At 41.4% G+C, this 24,308-nt stretch overlaps 1 protein-coding gene and 1 long non-coding RNA gene across 2 annotated transcripts in view; one reads left to right on the top strand and one right to left on the bottom strand.

Annotated features, from left to right (window-relative positions):
- Positions 1-24,308, bottom strand: part of PDE1C (phosphodiesterase 1C) — a 295,579-nt gene that overhangs the window by 65,372 nt on the left and 205,899 nt on the right. The window contains 5 exon segments of the mRNA XM_046938139.1: positions 3,992-4,132; positions 5,396-5,512; positions 9,767-9,833; positions 12,393-12,575; positions 13,376-13,489. Of these exon segments, the coding sequence (XP_046794095.1) occupies positions 3,992-4,132; positions 5,396-5,512; positions 9,767-9,833; positions 12,393-12,575; positions 13,376-13,489 (622 nt within the window).
- Positions 88-6,782, top strand: LOC121109547. Its single transcript, XR_005855961.1, has 3 exons — positions 88-3,592; positions 4,926-4,981; positions 6,256-6,782. It is a non-coding gene; the product is annotated as an uncharacterized LOC121109547 (long non-coding RNA).

Genomic DNA, 24,308 nt, shown 5'->3' with positions numbered 1-24,308 from the left:
TGTCAACCCCTGAACTATAAGGAGCACAGCAAACATAGTCTCGCAAGACGTATATCTTGTTATTCATCATTTAGAGAAATAGCTAATCAAGTCCTGAGATTGATTTCTTTTTTTTGTCCCTAATTGCCTAGTCAAAGTCATATTTTCAATGTGATTGTCACTTTTGACTTTGATTTCTAAATTAATCAGATGCTTTTAATAATTTCCCTCTGCATCAATCAACGATTTCATACATTTTTTGTCCACAGGTAGCAAGGCAAGGGGTGCTGTTAGGATCAGAGACAAAGCCTCTTGATACTGTAGATCCTGTAAATATCTGTACAAAATGCTCCTATAATTTGAATAAAACCTTTATCACAGTGATTGCCAAATGTTTTTGTAACAGCACACTGTCACCCTGTAAACATGTAAGAACTACCTTTTAACTCAAAACCCATTAAATGTAGTATGGTTTTGTAAATTCATTTAAGACGTGTGCTGTAGCTCAGGGTTGACCCTTGGTCTGCTAACTGCAAGCAGGGAAAGAACAGAGAACTGTAGGGCTCTGCACACAGCTGCACTGTCCAGCTCTTCTGAATTTCACAGTCATCCCTATATAATCACAGCACCCACAAAGCTCTTCTGTGGTATTTGTTGTCACAGTGCTTCGAACAGCCAGTTTGCCAGAGACAGCCCCAAACATCATTAAGCACACAGCTCAAAGGTATTTTTTACATTTTTTTTTTTATTTTTTTTAAATGGATGGGCAAGGAGATCAAGACATGAGTGGACACAATAACCAAATTAGTTTCTGCTTTCTACACAATTGGTCAAGGACAGGAACAAAGAGCACTGGTGCTGGAGATATATCCATGATGTTTAATGTTCAGGAGTGATTTTTGATTAAGGAATGCTGCAGAGCTGACAGAACATGATTTTGGCTCTCAAGCAACAACCTTTTGATAATAACAGTGGGAAAAAAGAACTAGTAGAGCAAATTCACTGGGTCTCACATGGAAGTGTGCATGAAGAAAAGGGTCGGTCACTGAATTCCCTCACAGAGAAAAAATGGCATCCATTGACATTCATCAACACTTCCTGAACATTTACAAGGACAAAACAGGGGATGTGAGCACAGCAATGGGTGGTGCATGCTTCAGCAGTGGCAACAGTGGGTCACCTCTGCTGGAGCAGATTTTGCTGAGTGAAGCATGCAGGCTCTCCTCTCTGCTGGTGAAAATGCATAGCTAATAATGGTGGGGACTGTTGTGAAAAACAGCGCTTTGTAGCTGAGTTTGCTCCTTTAAACAGTGTTACCGTGCTCTTTGTAGCTGTTACAATTTCCATGAAAATATAAATAGAAGACTATACTTTTGGAGGGACCTACATAATACTAAAGATGTATATCACCACTGATAGAGGTCCCTGCACCTCCCTGACACTTCGAAACAAGCATCAAAACAAGTGAAAAGGAAGATTAAACATTTTATCGTGGATCAGGCATATCAAGCTGATACAGAAGACACACCCTTGAGTTCATTCTCCAGTGATTCAAACTTGCAGCAGGCCAAGCATTCAAGGGTGTGACTGCAGCAGAACATTTTCCAGCAAAGATCACCTGCCTAGCAAAACAGGCCAAGGAAATGTCCAAGAGAAAATTCACCTACTGACTACTACAAGACAAACCTATCCCATATTTTACATCTGGTCACATGACATAATGAAAACAAACAAACTAACAAACAAACAAATTAAAAAAAAACCCACTGATCTCCCTCAGCCACACTGGCTATCATGACATGAAAATTATAGCACTCATAAGCACCTTCACCACACCTGAACCATCTCTGCCATTTAAAAGCTAGTAAGAATATGTCACGAAGAACTAAAAACTAACCTTTTGAACATAAGGTCTGCACAGTGGCATTACAAAAATTAAAAAAAAAAAAAAAGAGAGAGAGAGAGAAAAAATAATCAAGAGAAAAATAGAGACTTGACAGCTTCCCTAGGCAAGCCCAGGGAGAGTATGAACAAGGAGCTGGGACCCTAAGAACACCAAACAAAATGAAGGGCAGTCCCAGAACCCAAGAGGCATCTAGTCTCGCTGGCAAGTGGAAAAACAGGCACTGGGAAGCTGTTCCCAGGACAGGTGCCCATAGAACCAGCATCCCTCCTCCTTCCTCAAAATTACTGGGAGTGTGTAACGAGAAAAAAAACTGACTTTTCTAACAGGGGAACAGTGGTGGAAAGACAAGAAGACACCATCGTCAGAAACGCCAATGAAAACAACTTAGTTTTCCTTAGTTCAACAACAAGCTGCACAGTTTCTTGGCATGCTGGGTGTAATTTAGTCACTGTGCACCAAACAGAAACATCTCCCTTTCCTCTTCAAGTGATGTTAGCCTGTAAACACTTTCACGCTGCTTGAGATACAATAACGGTCAACTGACGGGGGGCAGACATCTTATGGAACTGGGCCTCTGTCCCTCAGCCCTCCTCTCAAGATCACTACTTCAGAGATTGCAGAGATACAAAGATCAAATCTGTCCTAATTATCTGGACACTCAATCGATCTCCAGCTATTCTTCGTGCACTGTCATGTGTGGCCTGACTTCACTTTCAGTCACATATTCAGTAGCTGGAGGGCGAAAGCACTTAGGACAGCAATCCCAAATCAGCCCTCTCATCCACAGAGTACAAAAGCCACCACCAGGCCTCAAGGATCTCACAGACCCTCCAGTGGACCCATCATGCCATTCCAGCACAGCCACTCAGAGGACACCCAGGCCCTCGTCCCCACTGCTCTCGCGTGGGGATCAGGGCAGATGAGACACTACCTCCTCCATGCTCCAGGGGCAGAGGTGAAGGACAGCAAAGGAGAACTCACACCACCCTTAAACTCAGCAGTTCTCCATTGATTACATGTCCCTAGGCTGCCTGTGGGGTGTTAGTACCATCTGTGCCTTCTCCACTACTGCTGGGCAACAGGGTGGCTCCGCTTGCAGACAGCCAGGCATCTGCCAGGTAGAGGACTCTCCTGGCATGATCCTGCCACTCATCAATACAAATGGATATGAGGCATGGGATGAAGAAGGGGCTGGAGTCTCCATGGGGCCTTTTGCCTAAGCGGCACAATTTCTCTCTGGCAAGCACAATGGCACAGGTTAGTCGTTCCCAGAAAAGGGTCCCTCAGTACCCCCCCATCCTTCCTTCTCCTTCAAAACTGGGGCAACTCTCAGGCCATAGGCCCCAACTCCAAACGCTGCTGTGTTTGGGTTGCCATGGAATACTGTTACGCTGCTGATGTCACTCCAACTGCCATACCGGTTGTAGAGCAGCACGAGGCAGGAGACACACGAAGAGCTCACCCGGTACTAATGGATCCTCCTCCCCAGAAAAAGATCAGGCTGATGGGGAGGAGAGAAAAAGTAGAGCCCATGGAAGTAGATGAAGAACACCTGGAGCCCATGGAGGTGGAGGAACATCAAAATGAAGAACAGGCGATGGAAGTGGATTCACCTCCAGAAGAACAACAGCCAATGGAGGTGGATCCACCTTCACATGGGCCCAAGAGACAGCGCCCAAGCAGCCACAGGGACAGCATCAGAAAGTGGTAAGCAATAAATTGAAAAGAGGTGCCAAGCTGGGTTAAACAACAAATTATTTCATTTTGTATTCTGAAGAAAGCTTAGGCAATTTGTTTCTTCACAGAAAAGGAGGTAAAATCCCAACAAACTGACTTGATAGACTCAGCCAGGAGATCGGTGGCAGAGGGGAGAATTCAGCTTGGGTTTTTCACTCATCCTCTCTCCAATAAATTAAAACAGTTACCCAAATCCTCACCCAAATTCTTCTAAATAATCCCAAATGTCTACCTGCATTAGCACAGACATTGCAAACTACATCTTTTCTACAGTACAAATGGGTTCTGTGTGGATAATGGTATCCTCCTTACCAAACAAAAACTACTGCCATTTTATTATGTATTAAGGATGCCAGCTCCTGTACATACCACAACACCTGTCTTGAAAAGGAGGTAATGGACTGTTTGTGTCACATCTGCAGCATGCATTAGGTTGTGATAAGGATTTTTGTGTTTACTGTATCCAACCTCCAGAGCTTCCACAAAGGACACCAGGGCAGAAATGGGGATCTAAGAAAAGAAGCACACAATTAAAAATGAAAGAATCACCTGTAATAGCTAGCATTTGGAGGAGATCATTTTCAGAAGAGGCTCCAGAGAGCAGTTTGTACTGTTTGTATTTCCCAAATAAATAACATCTTAGAACACCTTAAACAAGTACTCAGAAGAGAGAGTGAATCAAGTTCACTTCCTCAAAATGGCTTTCCCATCCCTGATTACATGATGGATGAATCACAAATGCACCTAAACATTCGCGAGTCAGTCCACAACAAAATGGTATCTCCAAAACACAAGCAGTGCCAGAAGTAACAGAGAACAGTTGTATTGTTCCTGGAAAAATGTTTTTATTTAGGTCACACGGGTCTGTCTCATCCCCTCACAATAATGCAGTATATATCACTGCTTTACTACTCACAGTCTAGAGTTTGTAATGAAATGCATCATATAGCAAGCCTGAGATACTCTATGATGAAGAGTGTTGTTTATCATACTTTTGATTTTCTACTGCCAAATCCAGACTTCCCATACTATGAGTTAGCCACGCATTTTGGCACCCAGAGTTTAACTGTATGCGCAACATAAAACCACATTCAAGGGATTTCTAGGGAGCATGCTATGTAGGTGGTGGCAGCTGCACATGTATGCAACAAGCAGCAGGGATTCTCCAATGCTTTGCACAAACTAAAATACCCTAAACCTTCAGATTTCTACAGTTAGAGTTGCACAGCTATTCCCTTCTTGAGTATGTATCGTGGGGCAATACATTTCTAATCAGTTTTCATCTTCAAACATTTCTCATCAGGCGTGAGAAGCTCCGGAAGAAGATCAGGAGTCGGAGAAAGTAGGAGTCCTGCCAGAGTAAGTGTCAGCAGGGAAAGGGAAAATGGAATCTTTGGGCAGGGAGAATGGGAAACATCTCAGAGCAATGCTTTGGTGACCCAAATGTAACTCTGTTCACAGTTACTAAGGAACTGTTCAAAGTAAAAGATATGGAGTACACCTTTTACTTCACCTTAAGTAGTATTTGCATTTTGAAATTACAAATACAAATGAAATTACAACAAAATGTTCTACTTGAGTAACATTTGGTCCTGGTTGCTGCAGAAAGATTCTCTTGTCCCTTTAAGGGAAAAGAGTGCCCACAACAACGCCTTCATCATACACTTTCAAATACAGCTAAAATCATTGCACTCTGAATGGAACAAAGCAGAATAAGAATGAAATACAAGAAAATGTAAGATGGAAGAAAAGACCCATCTTTTAACTACTGACCTTGAAGCGATTGATCAGATCATAGCGTGTGAGAAGTTCATAAAAAATGAATTTCAGTGCATGATCTCCACTGGCATCGTTTAGTGCAAATACATCAAAGGACCACTTGTCTACATTCTGCAAGAATGGATAGAAAAGAACGTTAATCTGATCAATCCATTTTACCATTATAGTTCAATTTCTATCACTTTATGTCTACAAATGGATGATAAAAGTGTACAGATTTTATTTACAAAATTCTCAACTTCACTTAACCAATATGGAGTCTAATTTACTCATCAGTACAGCATGACTCACAGTTAAGAAGTTTCTATTCAGAACTTAAGTTGCTTGCTTATTCAAGTCACAGTGATTCACCAATTGAACCAGCAAAGGCTAAGTGCAAAATGAATCTTAGCTTGCCTTCATAAATGACATATGGTTATGGGCACTAGTATACTGGCCTGTGGTCCTATTTTCATCACCTGCTGCCCAGTGAACCAGTGTAAAAAATATCTCGAGCTACCGTGCTTGACCCAAAGAGATCTTAGCTCCTTCTGACTATTGCAGCTTCAATTGCGCAAAGACAGCATGATTCTCTTTTTTTCACTATGTGTGTTTTTTAGTATCTGTAATTTTTTTTTTTTTTAAGATGAGTGAGTGAACTGGGGCTTTTCATAGTAATGCTACATTAAGTGCTAACGATGGTATAAAAAATGAGCTTTATAATGTAGAAGTAAACATCTAACTGCAGTTGAGAGAGTTACAGTTAGCTGTAAATACTATACTAATGCTGCAGGGTGCTTAGTCAAGATGCAGAAGAAGACAAGTTCAAATGCCAGCTCATAAAGCTGAAGTGTAACGTATAAACTCTCTTGCAGAAGGTTGAATTCCATCTCAACTCCTATGGATGGCAGCACGAGCTGATGGCACTCACTATCTAACAACATAGTGCACCTTGATCTCCGAAGAGGATGCTCCCGAAACACCATGAGCCTTTCACTCCTACACCTACGCCCTTCTTGGACTGTTTTTATTTTGTCTCAGTTAGGAAGCAGTAGCATTTAACACTTGCATAGCTATAATAATCCTATAATTATAAGCTTAGTATATAGTAATAGAATTCACTTTTAAAATTTAAATATGTTATATATTTTATATTTATATTTATATTTATATTTATACTTGTATTTATATTTGTATTTATATTTATATTTATACTTATATTTATATTTATACTTGTTTGTATTTATATTTGTATTTATATTTATATTTATTATATAATTAATTAAAATAGTAATTGACCTCTAGTTCCTATGAAGTTGCAAACAATGTCTCAACCTTACTCAAAGAGAAATTACTCTAAGGCAATCTTTTCTTGTAGAAATAAAGATTTGTGTTTCTTTTTATATCTTTTCATCGTAGTAATGTTGTGTTCTTTCAGCAGATAAAATGAACTGAATTACAAAACGGCAAAATATTGTTCTTTTGCACTGCACAGTGGCAATAGCCAAGTAGACACTAAGTTTTACTGTAGAGTAATTTAGATTTCACCAAGGGAAATATTCTTGACAATAATGACAGTAGCATTTTACTCTAAATAACTAGGGGGAAAATTTCCCCTTACGGAAACAAGAGAGTATCACACTTTGCTAAGAGGCCTGCAGCACCAGTAACACATCAAAAATTAGAGGATGTTATGATCTTATAAAAAACTTAGCATAGATATGATGTCCATGTTGGAGAGAAATCGAAGGTAAGCAGAACTTCACAGGCACCTCGTGGGGGAGGAGAAAAACTGTTGTCAGTAAAGAGAGTGGGAGAAGCAAGGGATGGGAAAGTTCCTGGGCTACACATCTCTAGGTCACTGGCCCTGCAGCCTAAGATGAAATGTCAGGAGGTGCTCTAATGCTACCTATAGGCACTGTGACTGAGCTACAGCCCTAAGGTTATCTTCTACACATTCTGGTCTTAAATTTGACCTTTGCTCCACCTCTTGGGTGAACCAAGAGATCAATGGCAGTTCTTCCCAAATGTTCAGTTTATCTGCCTTTCCATCTGTTAACCCTAGAGCCTTGATCTGTTTTATCAGGTGGCTGATTTAGGGACAGCTGATTTTCTGTTCAACATCACAACACTGATTGTGCTGGGGCCCTCAGCAAAAGAAAGACGCAGTGCTCTTGGAATGGGTCCAGACGAGGGCCACTAAGATGATCAAAGGGCTGGAGAACCTCTCCTATGAAGAAAGGTTGAGGGAACTGGGCTTGTTTAGCATGGAGAAGAGAAGGCTCCAGGGAGACCTCATTGTGGCCTTCCAATACTTGAAGGGAGTGTATAAATGGGAAGAGGAACGGCTGTTTATGAGGGTGGAGAGTGATAGGACAAGGAGGAACAGTTTTAAACTGAGAAAGGGAGGTTTAGGTTAGATATAAGGAGGAAGTTTTTCACACAGACAGTGGTGACACACTGGAACAGGTTGCCCAAGGGAGTTGTGGATGCCCCATCCCTGGAGGCATTCAAAGCCAGGCTGGATGTGGCTCTGGGCAGCTTACTCTCATGGCTGGTGACCCTGCACATAGCAGGGGGTTGAAACAAGAAGATCTTTGGGGTCCTTTTCAACCCAGGCCATTCTATGATTCTAGGATTCTGCAAGTCCTGGCAGGCCTGACAATTCTCTGCAGCCACAGTCAAGTAGCTGTTTATACTGCAGACACTGTCTGCAGACAATAAATCACTTTGTAAGCAACTACATTTTCTGTCTTCATTGCCTGCATACTAGATCGCCAATAAAAGAGTTCCATGACACCATGTGCATCAGAAAAGACTGAAAAAAAGAAATCATTTCTAAGCAGGAGAATATTTCTGCAGTTTGTCCTGTTAATATTAATTTCTGGCTCTAACACGACACTGCTGATTAGCAGAGCACAACTTATTGGGTAAAGGAACACAATCAGCCATTCTCACAGCTGTATGAACGGCATGTAGGGCCACTGGTCCAAGTCTGATCACCCCTTTTTCAGCAGTAAGTCTTACATCATCACACTGATGTCATGCAGAAAGGAAACATGCTACTGCAGTTCAGAATTCTGTATCTGATATCTATAGAGAGAAAGTGATGCTGTGGAAGCCATTCAAAATTGCCAAACATCTAATTCACTGAAAAAGTGAGAGAGAAAATCTGCCTTGGACTTGTATGGCTGCCACTCTATCTGTATAATTTAGAGAAGCTGGAGCATTTCATTCTTTCTTTAAAACCTATTTCGTTTTCTCAAGGTAATTCTACCACTTTGGGTTACTCAGTAAAGGCATCCTGTTGGTCACTGCAGCAAAAGAAAGAACATATCACTCAAAAACAAACTACTTGTCAATCAGTGTCATCTCAGTCATTGCCATTCTCACTCTGAGGGGAAAGCTGATTATGGAAAGCCAGATCAGCTGGAGATGTGTGTCTACATCATCTTGCATGATTTACTCCAAGCTGTCAGACAGCTGTAACTCTGGGTTTTCTTTTGTCTTTACTTGGCTGTATTGGATTAAAACAAACAAGAAAGGTACCAGTTCCCATTAAGATGGGACGGAGACATTAAAGACGAAGTCTCTTTTCAAAGACAGACCACTTCTTCTAAACAACTCATTCCTATTTAAGCTACATCCATTACCTACAAGACCATCCAGGCAGAAACTTGTTCTCAACACAGTATCTTTCCTGTGTAGACTAGAGCAGAAGGACTGTTTCACAAGCAATGCCATGGTTGAACCACATGTAAATTGTCCTCTGCACAAATATTACATCTCTTCAAAGCTGCTGTGGACATAGTTGGTGGCTAACCTATATTTGTGGTACTGACATAGATATCCTGCTTAAATCTAGCTTGCAGCTTCCCCATGAATAGAATCTATGTTTTTTCAGACTATTTGTCATCTCTCACTTTCCATCTGAAATCTCAAAACTCTAAGATTATTACTCCACAGCTGATTGTCACCTTGCAGATTCGAACATGAACAATGATAGAAAATCCCTTCTCTCAGAGCAACTGATACATTTCCTTCTCCATTTCTCTGCAGCCATGTTTTCATTCTTCCCTCTGCAAAGTCATGATTCATTTCAACACGTTATTAAGTCATCGGCTCCACAGCTCAACACTAGAACAGAGCTGGAACTTTCAAGGATATGACCATTTCCGAGTTCTGAACTCTATTTTTTTCTTTTACAGTAAGAATATTCCTGCATGCCAGTAAATTATGAATGGATCTGAGGTTGACTAAACATCAGAAAGAAGGAAAGGGCAAGTTCAAACACTCCCTTCCCCAAGTAAAATGTCACAGTGTTATCCTGATGTCTTGTAAAGACACCCCAGCCTTCTCCCACCATCACTTTTTTGTTGGGCTTACCTTTAGCACTCCAATTACAGCTGGTGGGTAGCTCAAACCGACCATGTTGGACGTCCGCCTGTACATTCTACCAAGATAAAATAGATAAGGCAACATATAAATAAAATTAAACAAATAACAACAACAGAATCACAGAATGGCCTGGGTTGGAAGGGACCTCAAGGGTCATGAATCTCCAACCCGCCTGCCGGGCAGGTGCCACCAACCTCCCCATTTACTAGACCAGGTTGCCCAGGGCCCCATCCAACCTGGCCTTGAACACCTCCAGGGATGGGGCATCCACAACCTCTCTGGGCAGCCCGTTCCAGCACCTCACCACTCTCCTGGTAAAGAACTTCCCTCTAACATCCAAGCTAAATCTTCCCTCTTTCAATTTAAAACCATTCCCCCTCGTCCTGCTGTTATCTACCCTTTCAAAGAGTTTACTCCCTTCCTGTTTATAGGCTCCCTTCAGGTATTGAAAGGCTGTAATGAGGTCACCCCGCAGCCTTCTCTTCTCCAGGCTGAACAAGCCCAGCTCCCTAAGCCTGTCTTTGTAGGGGAGGTGCTCCAGCCCCCTGATCATCTTTGTGGCCCTCCCAAAAAAAGAAAATAAATTCTGGAGAAGGGGACACGGGAACAACGAAGAAATATGCTGTTACAGGAGATCCTGTACAGGCCAACAAACTCTAACTACAGTGATTTTTTCTTCCTTCTTCCTAGCTTGTGCACATGCTCTCTTTACCACTTTCATGGTAGAGCCTTGCTCAAGACCATACACTTCCCAGTATCTCACACCTTGGTCTCCAGGCTGGAGATTAGGAAGAATCAGTTAATACCAGATCTTCTTCAGAGGGAAAGATTGCTCTCAAATAAACAAGATGCTCCCCATTTTCCACTGCAGCAAACCACACTGCCCTTTCAGTTTCTGTAGTTCTTGCTTGTCAAGCACACAAGCTCATTCTCAATATACTTCAGAAATCATCTGCTATCTGCAAGGCATCAACTGCAGTTCAGTACCACTATTACTTTTCTCTCTCTTTTTTTTTTAAGATCAGTTCAAAATTTTTAGGTGTTCTTTGTACATGAAAAAGGACATAATCAACATTGGTAACCATACTAAACAACGCTCTGAACTAAATTTTATATTTGTTTTCAGGCCATGCTGCATTTAATAGGCTTAATGAATCCACAAACACTGACTGTTACAACATCTTTCCACAGCTCACTCTTTTTTGCACTTCAGAAACACAGGAGTAAAAAGAGATGACAGAAAGCTTTCTTCTACCACCTGACATGATCACGTGTAAAGTTCTTCACTTCCCTTTCAAGTTCTGCTCTCAAACACAATAAATGTCATGCCCCTTTGGAGAACTCTCCCACTGCCTAAAACACAGAATTTCTTACCCCCTCCTGCCAGGACCCAGCACTTTTCTCATCAGAGACAGTTCAGGCAAAGGTCCTCTGCCTTAGCTTAGGAGAGCAGCCCTCCTCTGGTGCTATTTCCCATCTGAACATTTCCTCTTTCACTTCAGTTATTCAAATCCACTGGATAACAGCCTCTGACAGCCCGCTTTCTGCCGTTCATTTAGATCCTTCTCAAGCAAGTCCTTCACTGAGAGCGAAGGTTAATTCACTAATAGCCTGTCAAACCTGGGAGGAATCCTCCCCAGGAAGAAAGGACAGCTGATGCTGTCCTGTTAGCCTTACCATTATTGCAGCCACTCTTAGCACACATGCAGCAATTTCTTGAATTTTCAGGCATGCAGATTAAGTAATAATACTAATTTTAAAAAGTCAGCAATCAGTAAGTGGAAGGAGTTTCTGTGCATCTGTGCGGCCTGTGATCCACTGTGTGATACACCTACCCTCCTATTCAGAAAACCGCTAAGATGTCAGTGGAATTCTGATCAGCAACAAAAGGTGTCACATAAGTCCCCCCCAGCACTCACATTCCTGACTTGAGTTTTGCTGTAGACACCTGGCACTGGCTGCCTGAAGTCTGCTGGCTGCTTCCCACATACCAGCCCTTCTGCTAGCTCCAAGGAAGCATGAGAGAAGAATGGTTACTCAAGAAGAAAACGTAGGAATGGAAATGAGTCCAAATTTAAATGACAAAAAGTTTTAGAGTTCAGAAAATGAATTACTTTTAGCAGTATGTTCTGATGCAAGTCATGACTGAAAAGGCTGAGAGAACTCAATGGATTTTTTGACATCCCTTCTTGATTCCCAAACTTTTCACATCAGTCTTGGTCTATAGGTGTGCTATATGATTCAGGTCAGTGATACCATGATACAAGATCTTCATTAAAAAAAAAAAAAAAAAATAGACAACAGAAGTCAAAAGGCAAGGTAGGGCCTGATCTGAACAGACTAAACTTTAAAAACTTTTGAGTCCTGACCTAGGACTATGCAGAGGTGTGTATTCTCTGTCAAAATTATTTCACCTGTGCTATTATATCTGTGTTATGCTAAAAATAGATCCATATGTGCTGCATCAGGTTTCACTCCACTGGCAGCTTTTTGCCAACAGCCCTTTGTAGAAAAAACATTAGAATCACATCAAAGTCCCCTTCACTCAATACTACAGGTGCAATTGGCAGTGCACGAGCAGCTACTAGAACAGAGTCGTGACATGTTCCTTTACCTTTCCACAAATATCCCAGCTTGTACTGCATGGACAATGCTCCTGAACCGGGGTTTCTCCTCTGTCCTTTTTAGCATCATCCCCATTTGCCGTGTGAAAGTAGAAGCCAACCAGTCCCGGACCTCTGAGGGCACAGAGTCAGACTGGATGTCACTGAGCTCATCTTCTGTGTCCAGTAAACGTCTAGAAGAGGAAGGAAAACAAAGGGTAAAAAAACTGCCTAGGAGACCATTGCAACATCATTAACCAAAAAGAAAAGCACATCTATTCTAATAAACTTCTTTCTGCAAGTCTTCAACAGATTGTTTATTCTCTTGTGTAGTTAAATGCTACATTGTGAAATTCACTACTAGGCTGATAAACCAGAAGTGTCAGTCTTCTGAAGCACAACTACACAATCATCCACTCACATCGCATCTTCAGCTCATCGTTATTCCCAACCTTTCAGCCCATCAGAGATCACTGACAGTCATGTCACACTTCCCAGTAAGTATCCTTTCCTATTCTGTGGTGACTCAACACTGCGGTAACAGCACATAACAGAAAGGGATACTCTTCTGCAATTTCTTATCTGCCAATTTCTACCACAAACTTGAGTAAAAAAACTCTGAATCTCAAAGGCTTGGTAAAAGTGAATCTATTTAACTCTACTCAAAAGAAATAGAGGGGTACAAATTTTGAACTTTCAACAGAAACTTTCAGAAAAAGTGGAAAACAATTATTGTGAAAATCTTTCTCCAAGAGAATGTATGCTATATTTATGATTGTGTTTTATCTCCCCCTTGCCACGTGAAACTCTAAGAAGTTTTTAAATCAAGACCTGAAGATCTTCTCTTCAAGAAATACAATGTTCTAACTATTAAAATCATATTTTCAGTGAATAATAAATCATGACTACAACTTTTCCAACTGATGTGTACATTACAATTTTGCATAATCAGTACTCCCTAGTAGACAAATATGGATACCTGTAATTCACTCACCTAGTTTCATCAATGTATACTGACTCAAGGACTGTTGCAGCATATTCCAAGTTTTTCTTTAGGTCTACAACTGAAGCTTCCCCTCTTTCTAGCTGCTTTACCAAAGATCGCAACCTGAAAGAGTTAAATAAAAAATGATCAGAACAAAGAGAAGTGGGTCTGAGAATGAGAATCAGTTAAAAACTGGATCCAGCATGACACCTAGCACAGATGATTGGCATATGTAAGCTTTGGAAAGTCCACAGAACTCTTTTAAAAATAAAATGTCACCATGACATTAAACAAACACCACATTATATTTAGGTTCAAATAGGTCAGTGACATGTGACAGTTCCCAGTCGTACTGAAGTATGTCAAAACAGAAATCACTTAGAATTTAACAAAGGAGTTAAAAGAGGTGATTTCACTCCAGACATAAAAATCAAGTAACTTGATGAGCACTATCTGTTGATAAATTCAAACGTTGATGAAGGCTGTTTTACATGCAAAGGTGTATTTGTGTGTTTTTAGAAATACTACTCCAGAAATAACATGCAAAGTTAAGGAAATACTAGTCTACCTAGACTTCAGCGAAGCCTCTGACATGGTCGCCCGCAGTATCCTCCTGGAGAAACTGCCTGCCTGTGGCCTGTACTGTTATACCCTTCTTTGGGTAAGGAACTGGGTGGAGAGCCGTGCCCAGTGGGTAGTGGTTAAGTCCAGCTGGCAACCCATTTCAAGTGGTGTCCCCCAGGGGTCGGTACTTTATTGATGACCTATATGAGGGGACTGGGTGTACCCACAGTAAGTTTGCAGATGACACCACGTTGGGAGTTAGTGTCGATCTGCCTGAGGGTAGGGAGGCCCTTCAGAGGGATCTAGATAAGCTGGATCGCTGCGCTGAGGTGAATGGGATGAGGTTCAGCAAGGCCAAGTGCCAGGTCCTGCACTTTGGTCACAATAACCCCATGCAGCGCTATAGGCTTGGGGATGAGTGGCTGGATGACTGTAAAGAGGAAAGGGATCTGGGGGTATTGGTTGATGTTTGGCTGAACATGAGCTGACAGTGTGCCCAGGTGGCCAAGCAGGCCAATCCTGGCCTGCATTAGAAATAGTGTGTCCAGCAGGAGCAGGGAGGTAATCATCCCCCTGTACTCAGCTCTGGTGAGGCCACACCTCGAGTATTGTGTCCAGTTTTGGGCCCCTCACTGTAAGAAAGACACTGAGGCCCTGGAATGTGTCCAGAGAAGGGCAGTGAAACTGGTGAGGGGTCTGGAGCACAAGTCTTACGAGGAGCGGCTGAGGGAGCTGGAATTGTTCAGTCTGGAGAAGAGGAGGCTCAGGGGAGACCTCATTGCACTCTACAACTTCCTGAAGGGAGGCTGTGATGAGGAGGGGTTTGGCTTCTTCTCCCAGGCAACAAACAGGACCTGAGGAAACGGCCACCACAAGTTGTACCAGAGGAGGTTTAGGTTAGACATGAGGAAAAACTTTTTCTCTCAGAGAGTGGTCAGACACTGGAATGGCCTGCCCAGGGAGGTGGTGAAGTCACTGTCCCTGGCAGTGTTCAAGAGCATCTGGATGAGGAGCTACGAGATATGTAGCTCGTTTAGTAGCTTGTGGTAGTAATGGTGTTGGGAGGACAGCTGGACTAAATGATCTTGTAGGTTCTTTCCAACTTTGTGATTCTATGATTCTATGATACTGCAAGGTCACTTTAGACTATCCCATCTATATTAAACAGAATCCACAGCAATTCTCCTATTAGGTTTTTACTAGGGGAAAGCAGACTGTCTAACAACACAAGTCTGCACAGATGTCCTCTTCAAATGTTTTCTTTCTTTTTTTCCTGTGACAAAGATAATTCACATATTTGCACTTTCTCCTTTCCTGTTTTCCCTTCCTTTGTTTTCTATTTTCTGTGCCAAAATAGGGAAAAAAAAAAAAAAAAGAAAAAAAAAAGAGAAAAAACGAGAAGAAAATGTGGAAGAGTGAAATCTCAATTAAAGAAAAAAGAAAGGTGCAAGCTTAGAATTAGAAAATTATCATTCCCTTAAAAGACCATGGGATAAAAACTTGACACATCAAGATGTTTTTGTCAGTGCCTTCATCCTCACTAAACAGCAGTTAAATAAATGTTGAAATACACATTCAGCTGTACAGCAGAAATGACAAGTTGCTTGTCCTGCTCACAATGCAGGAATGTATTGCAGCCATGTAATCTAAAATCTGGCTTGTATCTAGCACACTAGTCTTCCTCAGCCTTTGCTATAGCCCAGGGAGAACGAAAAATTTTTCCACAAACCGATCCACAGCTTGTGTCCAAAATTAACTCCCTGCTCTCACTTGATTTAGCATGTCTGGAGCCCAAATTGCTAGACAATTATATGAATGAAATTCTTCACACAATGTGAAAATCTGTATTTCCTTGTATTACACTGCTGCCATGGTATCAATGTTTTCAATTAAAATCAGTTTCCACTGGGCTGAACTGAGCTGAGAAGCACCCAGACTGCCATGTGCACTCCACCAACGGCAACTTCCACCTAGATTTCCTTCTGCTCCTCATCCCTTAAACACTGAGGCTGCAGAGGAAAAAAAAAATCATAGAGAAAACATTGATTATTTGTCTAGCTCAGTCACAGAGACACCATTCCTACTGGTAGTGGTATCTTTGACACAAAACTACATATTTAGACATATGAAGAACCTTGAACAGGAGGGGTCTACCCACCCTGGGCAGATCAGCTCATCTGCTTGTTTGTTGTCAAGAAAGCAATAGTATCATTCAATAATTCATTCTTGATGACACAGAGGGGAGAGAACAACAGTAAATAGTGGTTCAGAAGCCTTCTCCTTCCTTCATCCCATGTTTGGGGAATCTAGGGATGTGATCCCTTAACTTGTTATCAGAAACACTGCTTGTACACGAGCCAAAGGAGTTAATGCTGCAGGAAGAACAATATCTTGGGCTCCTCCTGACTGTCATTTCATTGATTTAACTACCGGGCAGCTCTGAGCCACAAGTCATTCAAAATTCATGCTCAATAGCAGCATAGTGAGTAACTGTTGCTTCACGGCACCAACATCCATCACTGAAGAAGATTATCCAGAGTATTGTGTGCATCAATCATCTGGCAAAACTGAAGCACAGTCGTTACAATAAAATCTTGTCAAACGATCAGCTGCTCTCAGGTGAAAAAATTACGTTGCCTTTGCTTTGCCATCCATTATCTATAACTCTCTCTGACTCACTGAGTCACAGCAACTGCTGCCCGTTACTTCTACTAAATAAGGGACCAGAGATAGATTATCTTTAATGCATTCCACGTATCTTAGTTTGGTTGAAATAGTCCTAAATTCAATCACAAAGTTAAGGCCAGGCTGTCTCAATGAAGGGCATCCAGGCAAATTTATTAGCTGGAAAATGCCATTTCAAGGTGGCTGAAGTAATTCTGGAATTCAACCGAATTCAGGAAACCATTTTAACCTAAAAACACTACAACAAACTTTCTATACATTTAATTTTTAGGAAATCATACTAAGGGAATGGAGCAGAAGACAAGATTCTGACTTCCTCTCTTTACTCCGTAGCCTAGTCATGGCAGAAAGGCAGCTGGGTTCAGTTACACCTACCACTTACAGGAAAATGAGAAGTCTGTCAGTCTCCCAAAAGAAACACGACTACCTTTAATATCCAGGTTGGATATTAAGAAACATTTCTGTTCAGAAAGAGTGGTCAAGGATTGGAACAGGTTGCCCAGGGAAGTGGTGGAGTCACTGTCCCTGGAGGTGTTCAAGACATGTGTAGATGTGGCACTGACGGATATGGTTAGTGTGCATGGTGAGGATGCTTTGGCAGCTGGACTACATGATCTCAGTGGTCTTTTCCAACCTTAATAATTCCATGATTTTGCCCTATTTTGCAGGAACAAAACATTTTCTTCAGCCAAACCATGTTTTGCTCTATTCTATTTTTAGAAGTTCACTTTAGAATGATTAGAACCCATAATCTCATTGTTTCTTTTCTTTTTTTTTTTTCTTTCAGTATCAGAACGAAAATTTCTACTGGGCCCAGTCCCATTGAAGTCCAGACAATTACTGTGAAAGAAGGAGACAACATTAAGCTGTTTCAAGACCACCGCACACATCACATGTTTTTCTCAGTTTATAGACCACCTACAAAGAACCATTGGTCATGTATTAGCTCTAAATCTAATTGTTTAATTGTAATGATACAGCTAATGCCTTTCTAAATGAGATTTGCAAAAGAAAGTATTTCCTCCACTCAAAAAATTCTCTGTGATATCCAGACCACAAATCCCCCATGAATGTGTACCAAATACTACAGAGAAAGTTTGAGAACCCTTGTTCTCTGTACAGTTATTTCCCATTTTTTTCCTTGGTACAATATCTTCACTGCCCAAAGGAAAAGCCTAGCCTTGTACAACGCTAAGCATTTTCAACCTCCTCTGAGCCCACAGACAGCTCAGGCAGGTGTAAACTCTTGAAAGAAAGGCTGGGCCGTTTCCAGAAGACAGCTTCCCACACTGCCTTTCCAAGGGAAATATCTGCTTGCATTCACCATAAAAAACCCAGCCAGCACCTGCAAACAAGCCCACTGAACTCCACAGAGTAATATATTTGTGTAAAGCAAGCAGGATGGCTCTTCAGTGATGGTGAGAGGTTATCCCTTCAGTGATGGTGAGAGGCGTTCATAGGAATGCCTATGCCGTTCCACAGTCCTGTTGGCACACATGTAATGTTTCCCTAAAATATTTACATGACTCAGGTAGACAGAAAATAAATGAAATTAATGAACTCGACTTAGTCCACGAAAGTTACACATCTCAAAGGCCCCAAACCACTCTAAATCCAAACTGAGTAACAGGAAAATAATTAACAATAATGGAACTGTTTTCAGAGCATTCTTAGAACATAAAATTTCTGAGTAACCTCTCCAAACATTCTCCTCTGTTTCATTCGGAACAGTATCTGTGTACAAACAATTACCCTTAGCTACAGAGCTTGTTTTTATTATGTTGTTTTTTGTTTTGTTTTGTTTTTAATAGCATTACATATCACTCCAGAGAATATTAACACCAGCGCAGCCTGGATACCAGTCAGCTCTCATTAACATGCAAAGTGCATGGATTGTATGAATACTTGGGTCAAGTTCCTTCAACCAGTATGAAGTCTGAAAAGCTGCACTGCTCATCTCCACTTCTATTTTCAAAGCTTTACGAGTGTGTGATTCGCTGCACATTTTCAACACCACACCTCAATCTTTTCTTCCCATACCATTCTTACACAACTTCTACCAAAACTTCTCTCTCTCTCTCACTAAGAAAGACAGAGCCAGCTAAAATCAGTTACTGGCTTCCTTCTGTACTAGCCTGAGAAAAAATGTGCCCTTCTTCCTTCCTTTCAAAGAGCACAAATAGAGAAAACCTCCCCAGAACACATGAAATCATTCCTTGGCCACGGTTCCACATAAATAAGACAGCATGTTGTTCACAACAGTTCTGAGCTCTGTACTGACTTCTTCTGGATGGCGAATTGCAGCTGCTCAAGTGAACTGTAAGCCTCGGAAATAAAACACTCTGCATTGGATTAAAGGAATCCCTTTAGGCTGAAACAGGGGGACCATAACTGCTAGGAAGGCTGTGAAGTATTCCAGGAAGGAGAATACTCCTTTTTCAACTCCTCTGTAGTCAGAAAATTTCAGGTTTTACTGATGTACCCAGAACATGTGGAACAAGAATGTTTTGGGGACAACATCTGACAAAAACTGGTGTATGTATGTCACGGGGTTATCCCTAAATGTATGTCCGTGACAGGGGGACACAGACCTCGGGAGAGAGAAAAAAAAAAAGGGGGGGGGTGGGGGGGGGGAGCGAAGGAAAGAGAAGAAAGGGCTACTAACGGTTTTGCCGCGTGACCCGGCCGGCCCCGGGCCGCGCTCTCCGGGAGAGGGGAAAGGACAGAGAGCTAGCAGATAGTTATAACCAAGAGAAAACACAATGGCAACGATCTGAGGAGGAACAGTATTTTACTAAATTTAACCAAATCAAACAAAATGAGAGAGACGAGAGTACCCAAAGTACGAGTCGAACCACGATAGTGCGAGGGAAGCACAGGCTTTTACTCCGCGGCGAACAGAAACGGCCAGAGACACAGAGAGAGAGCCGCCTGGGGTCCCGTCCAGAGCTCCACCTCATTTCCTCTTCGCGCCAAGTCCTCCGGGGATGCCGCCCCTCTCCTCCCCTCTGGGAGCCCAAAATGCCCACACAGGCGGTAACACGGAACCAGAACATTAACTCTCTAACTCCCACTGTTCTGCATGATGTTCTGCTGTGGAAAACCGACGACAAAAATCACAAAACCACACACAGCACGAGGTTGTGAAACTCTCCTAGGATGGTGGTTTCATATTCCAGGAGCTTTGGAATAAATCTTTAAAATTTCCATCAGAAATTGTCACAAAAGAAAAAATTTCACAAAGCTTCCTTAAGCGTATAATACCTAATTTCAGTGTCATTCTGGTAGTGCACACAGTGAAAGAACAGTTTGTAGGTTCCCAGTAAACAGAAGGGATCCTTCTAACACATTCTGCAAGAAATTGGGTTTGATCTCTTCGCCTCTTTGCCTCTTCCTTTTCTTGAGCAGTACCGTTGTGCTACTCAGTCATCTCCTTCACTTGCAAATGCCACCAGGTTTCAATGGAAGTGGGCATGCTTGAAAAAGGTCTTGCATTAGCATATGGGATAAGAACGCAAGTTGCTACATCCACATAAGAACCCATTACTAATGATGTTATGATTAACTTTAGACACGTATTTTTTCTCCAAAATACTGTTAGCATTAACTTTAGAATGGGGACACTACTTACTGCCCTGTTCATCACAGAGGTTCACCAGCTAAAACCAGAACATGAGATTGATTGAGGCCATTTGTGAGTTCCTATGGACGGAAAGAATGCTATTAAAATTAGACATTCATGTGGAGCACTTTCATTAGACATTTATGTGGAGCAAATCGTTGAGGCTCTGACTCCAGAAGTCTGAATAAGAGGCACCTTCTGCTATCAGTTTGCGTTTATGAAGCAACTTTTTCTTAGTCAGACTACCATTGAAAAACCAAGAGAATGATTTCAAAAACACCTCATTTGTGATAACATTATTTTGATACCCAACTCAAATTCCTCTTAAAAAAATAATTAAAAAATTTAAATAAAATAACCAAGAGGCTTCAGAAATTAACAAGATAGTAATCAGAATTATTACCAAGTAGTCCCATTTGCATAAATTCCAGCTTCCACTTACATACAGAAAAAACCCAAGGGCTGCTACTACAAGCTGCAAAGACAAAGTCCGCTGAACTGAGAGACAAAGCAAATGTATGGTACACATTCCTTTCCCTTTTCTGGCAAACTATGATAAGTAACAGTAGGAATTTTATGAATAAGATTGAGAAACAGATGTTCACTGTACAGTGAACTACGTTTCTATTTAGACGCTGCTGCATAGAAATAGGTGCACATCTGCTATCTCACTCCAAAGGACAAACTCAAGAAATCTGATGTTCTAGGGGTATACCACAGTTAGGGATCCTGTGCAGACCAGCTAAGCAGGAATCACATAGAAAATCTGTCAGATGCTCTGGGATGGAATCCAACTAGGTGTAAAGAAACCAGAGACCTAATGCACATGACATTTAATGTTGCTCAAAAGGGACAAAGGCAGACTGCATGTGGTACACCTCAATGCAGCAGCCTCAGTCAGCTGGGTTGCCAAAGGCCTTTATGATGTGTATTGAAGACCCTCTGGTGCTCCATTCAAGTAGCAGGTTTGAACTGCTGAGGAACAGATCCAAACTAGAAAGGCAGCTTTAGCAGGAGCCCTTAAAACACAACAGAACAACAGAAGATGCACCAACTGGCAACCCACAACTCAATGCATTTGTATTAGACTGGATAGTTTTCCTTTCTTATTGCCTTTGTGCAGAAATATTCAAGTGACAACTTCCAGAAGAGAAAAAAATATGACTGCAAAGAACAGTCACTAAAATACACAGCACATCTATACTTCCCAAGTCATTGTATGGCCTTCCTCTTGTGTCCTGAAATATCCCTCTTTTTTGAATGCCAAATAAATAAATAAATACAGTAAATAATGTTGTAACACTTAGAAGCATGACAATGCAACAGTGAAACTGTAGGATCCCTGAACTTGTTGAAACGGAAATCCAAAGACAGCAAAGGAGGTCTCCCAGAACCGAGCCTTTCAAAATCAATGGAGCTGTTTTATAAAAATGACATCAGTTATGAAATCTCAGACACAAACCTAGGGAATGATGGCCACAAATTTTCCATTTGCATTTTTAAAAGCAAGTACCTGAGATGAGCCGTATAAATTTATGTTTGAGACAACTGAGTACATATTGTCAGTTTAACATTGACACACCTAATGATGCATTCACATTAGTTTTACAGAGACTGAATATTTTTCTTTGAAACCACAATTATCACATTTCTTAACCCCTGAACAAGACCATTCTTCCAAACTATGCTAGCAGATTGCTCTGTGCAAGTCTGTATGTCGGAGGTCCATACAAGCTATTTAATGCTCATTGCAGAAATCATGGAGAATTCAATAGATTAATACCAAAATATTTCATTGTCATCTTAATTGTCCCCCATCTGTTATCATTAAAATATCCACAGCAGAAATTCTTGTTGTTCACACTTTCCAGTTCCTAAAAACAACTATGTTCCAGAGCAGCTTTTAAAAATCCACAGTCAAGTAAGTGCAGAGCAGAGTGCATACGAAGTATGAAGTTCAGGCAGGAGTATGCCCTGCCTTCAGAGGTGTCCAGTAAATAAAGGAAGTTGTTCCCAGGCTGCTTCCTTTCAGATAAACTCTCAGTCATCAGCACATCCTCAGACCCAGGTAAAGACTACATCCCACTTATACTCCACTAGCTATAGTTAGAAACAGGCACAAAACAATGGTACACTCTTATCTGACCTCAAAGCTCTCTCTTAGGATTGGCTTTGGAAAACTTATCACAGAAGCATAGAATTGTATGAGTTGGAAGGGACTTTTAGAAGTCATCTAGTCCAACTCCCCTGCAATGAACAAGGACATCTACAGTAGATCAGGTAGCTCAAAGATCCACACAGCCTGACCCCAAATGCCTGCATATGGCATCCACCACCTCTCGGGGCAACATGTTCCTGTGCTTCACTGCCCTCATCATAAAAGAGCTTTTTTCTTATATCCAGTCTAAACCTCCCTTCTTTTAGTTGGAAACCGTTTCCCCTTGTCCTATCACAACAGACATCGATGAAGAGTCTGTCCCCTTCTTTCTCACAGTTTCCTTTTAGATACTGAAAGACTGCTATCAGGTCTCCCTAGAGCTTTTTTTTTCTCCAGGCTGAACAGCCCCAGCTCTCTCAGCCTATTCTCATAGTGGAGGTGTTCTATCCCTTGGATCATTTCTGTGGCCTTCCTCTGAACACACACCAAGTCCATGTCTCTCCTGTAGTAAGGACTTCACGTCTGGATGGAGTACTCCAGGTGAGACCTCACCAGCATAGAGGCAGAGAGGCAAGATCACCTCTCTAGAACTTCTGCCCACGCTTCTTTTACTTCTGGTTATTCTAATGAACCCTAAGGTTCATCTAGATCCCTAAGGCAGCTTTATGCACTCGACATCATCATCACTGATCCCACCAGAGGTACGCCAGAAGATATCAGCCAAAAGTTTGGCGCTCTATTTAAATTTGTTTTAAAACTTCCACCATTTCCTTTCCACTTAAAGGCTTATACCTCTCCTTGGTAGATTTGGATATCCAGGCACTGAGGCTTCTGGACACATTAAACATGTGAATCCTCTTATTTCTGCCTCAGATTTCTACTCCAGAAAAAATATTTATTGGGATTATTACAAAGCTAACCATCTGACATTTACATAGCTGAATCACTGACCTAAAATCAGAAAAATGAGCTAAATCACTGCTAAAATATTACTTATCAGCATATTTTAGGTCTGTTACACACTTTTTGTAGCCTTACAAAATGATTCTAAGAGTTTGGGAGTTCACCACACTTCTCTGGTAATACTTTGTATACACATTTGTTAGCTTAGGTACTTAATACAACTTTTCTCCATACATAACTTACTTCCCTCTTTCCAGGAAAGTATTAACAGATCATGTTAAAAGAAAGCTGGTGCTTCCTTTTTACTTGCCTCAAATTTTGCATTGCTGTGCAAAATCATTCCCTCTTGGTGGTTGCAATGTGACCATTCTATACTACTACTAAACACGTCCATTTTTTTCTACTATTAATTATCTTTATTTTCGAGGGATCCGTTCCCAAAGTCAGCATCAAACACTCTTCTACCTTTTGTTAAAGGCTGGAAAACCAAGGCTGTCTGAAACTTTTAGCTGCACATATTAAACATGTTGAACTAGATACCTGCCGTGTAAGGATTCTTTAACCTGGGCACTAACAGGAGAATCACAGTCTTCAGAGAGAAATGCCAAGAAGAGGCAATTGTAACACGAAAGCTGGAGGTTGACAAGCCACCAATTAAAAATTAGCTCTGAAGAGTTGCATTTTTTTCAGAATAGTTGTCCACATAGTGGTCTTCTTTGATACATCAGTATTTGCACTTTGCACTGCAGACTACCTCCTTGCCTTCTATCATTATTAGCCAGACTAACAGACCCAGAGATAGTGTAGCTATCTACTAGTAGTGATCCAAGCTTTTAAGTTTACTAATAAGTGCATGATCTGGGTTTGTCCCTAAACCACAATCTGGCCACTGCAGCACTGATAGTTAAAATAAGTTAGTGGAAAGAATTTCTGAGCTATGCTTATTTCTCTGAGACTTCCACTTTCAATTTACGGAGAAACTTGGAAATGCTATGCAAGCATCTTACCAA

Source organism: Gallus gallus, chromosome 2 (assembly GCF_016699485.2).
Source record: "Gallus gallus isolate bGalGal1 chromosome 2, bGalGal1.mat.broiler.GRCg7b, whole genome shotgun sequence".
Taxonomy (NCBI): domain Eukaryota; kingdom Metazoa; phylum Chordata; class Aves; order Galliformes; family Phasianidae; genus Gallus; species Gallus gallus.
Note: the sequence above shows the minus strand (reverse complement) of the source record. Positions and strands in the feature narration are given on the sequence as shown.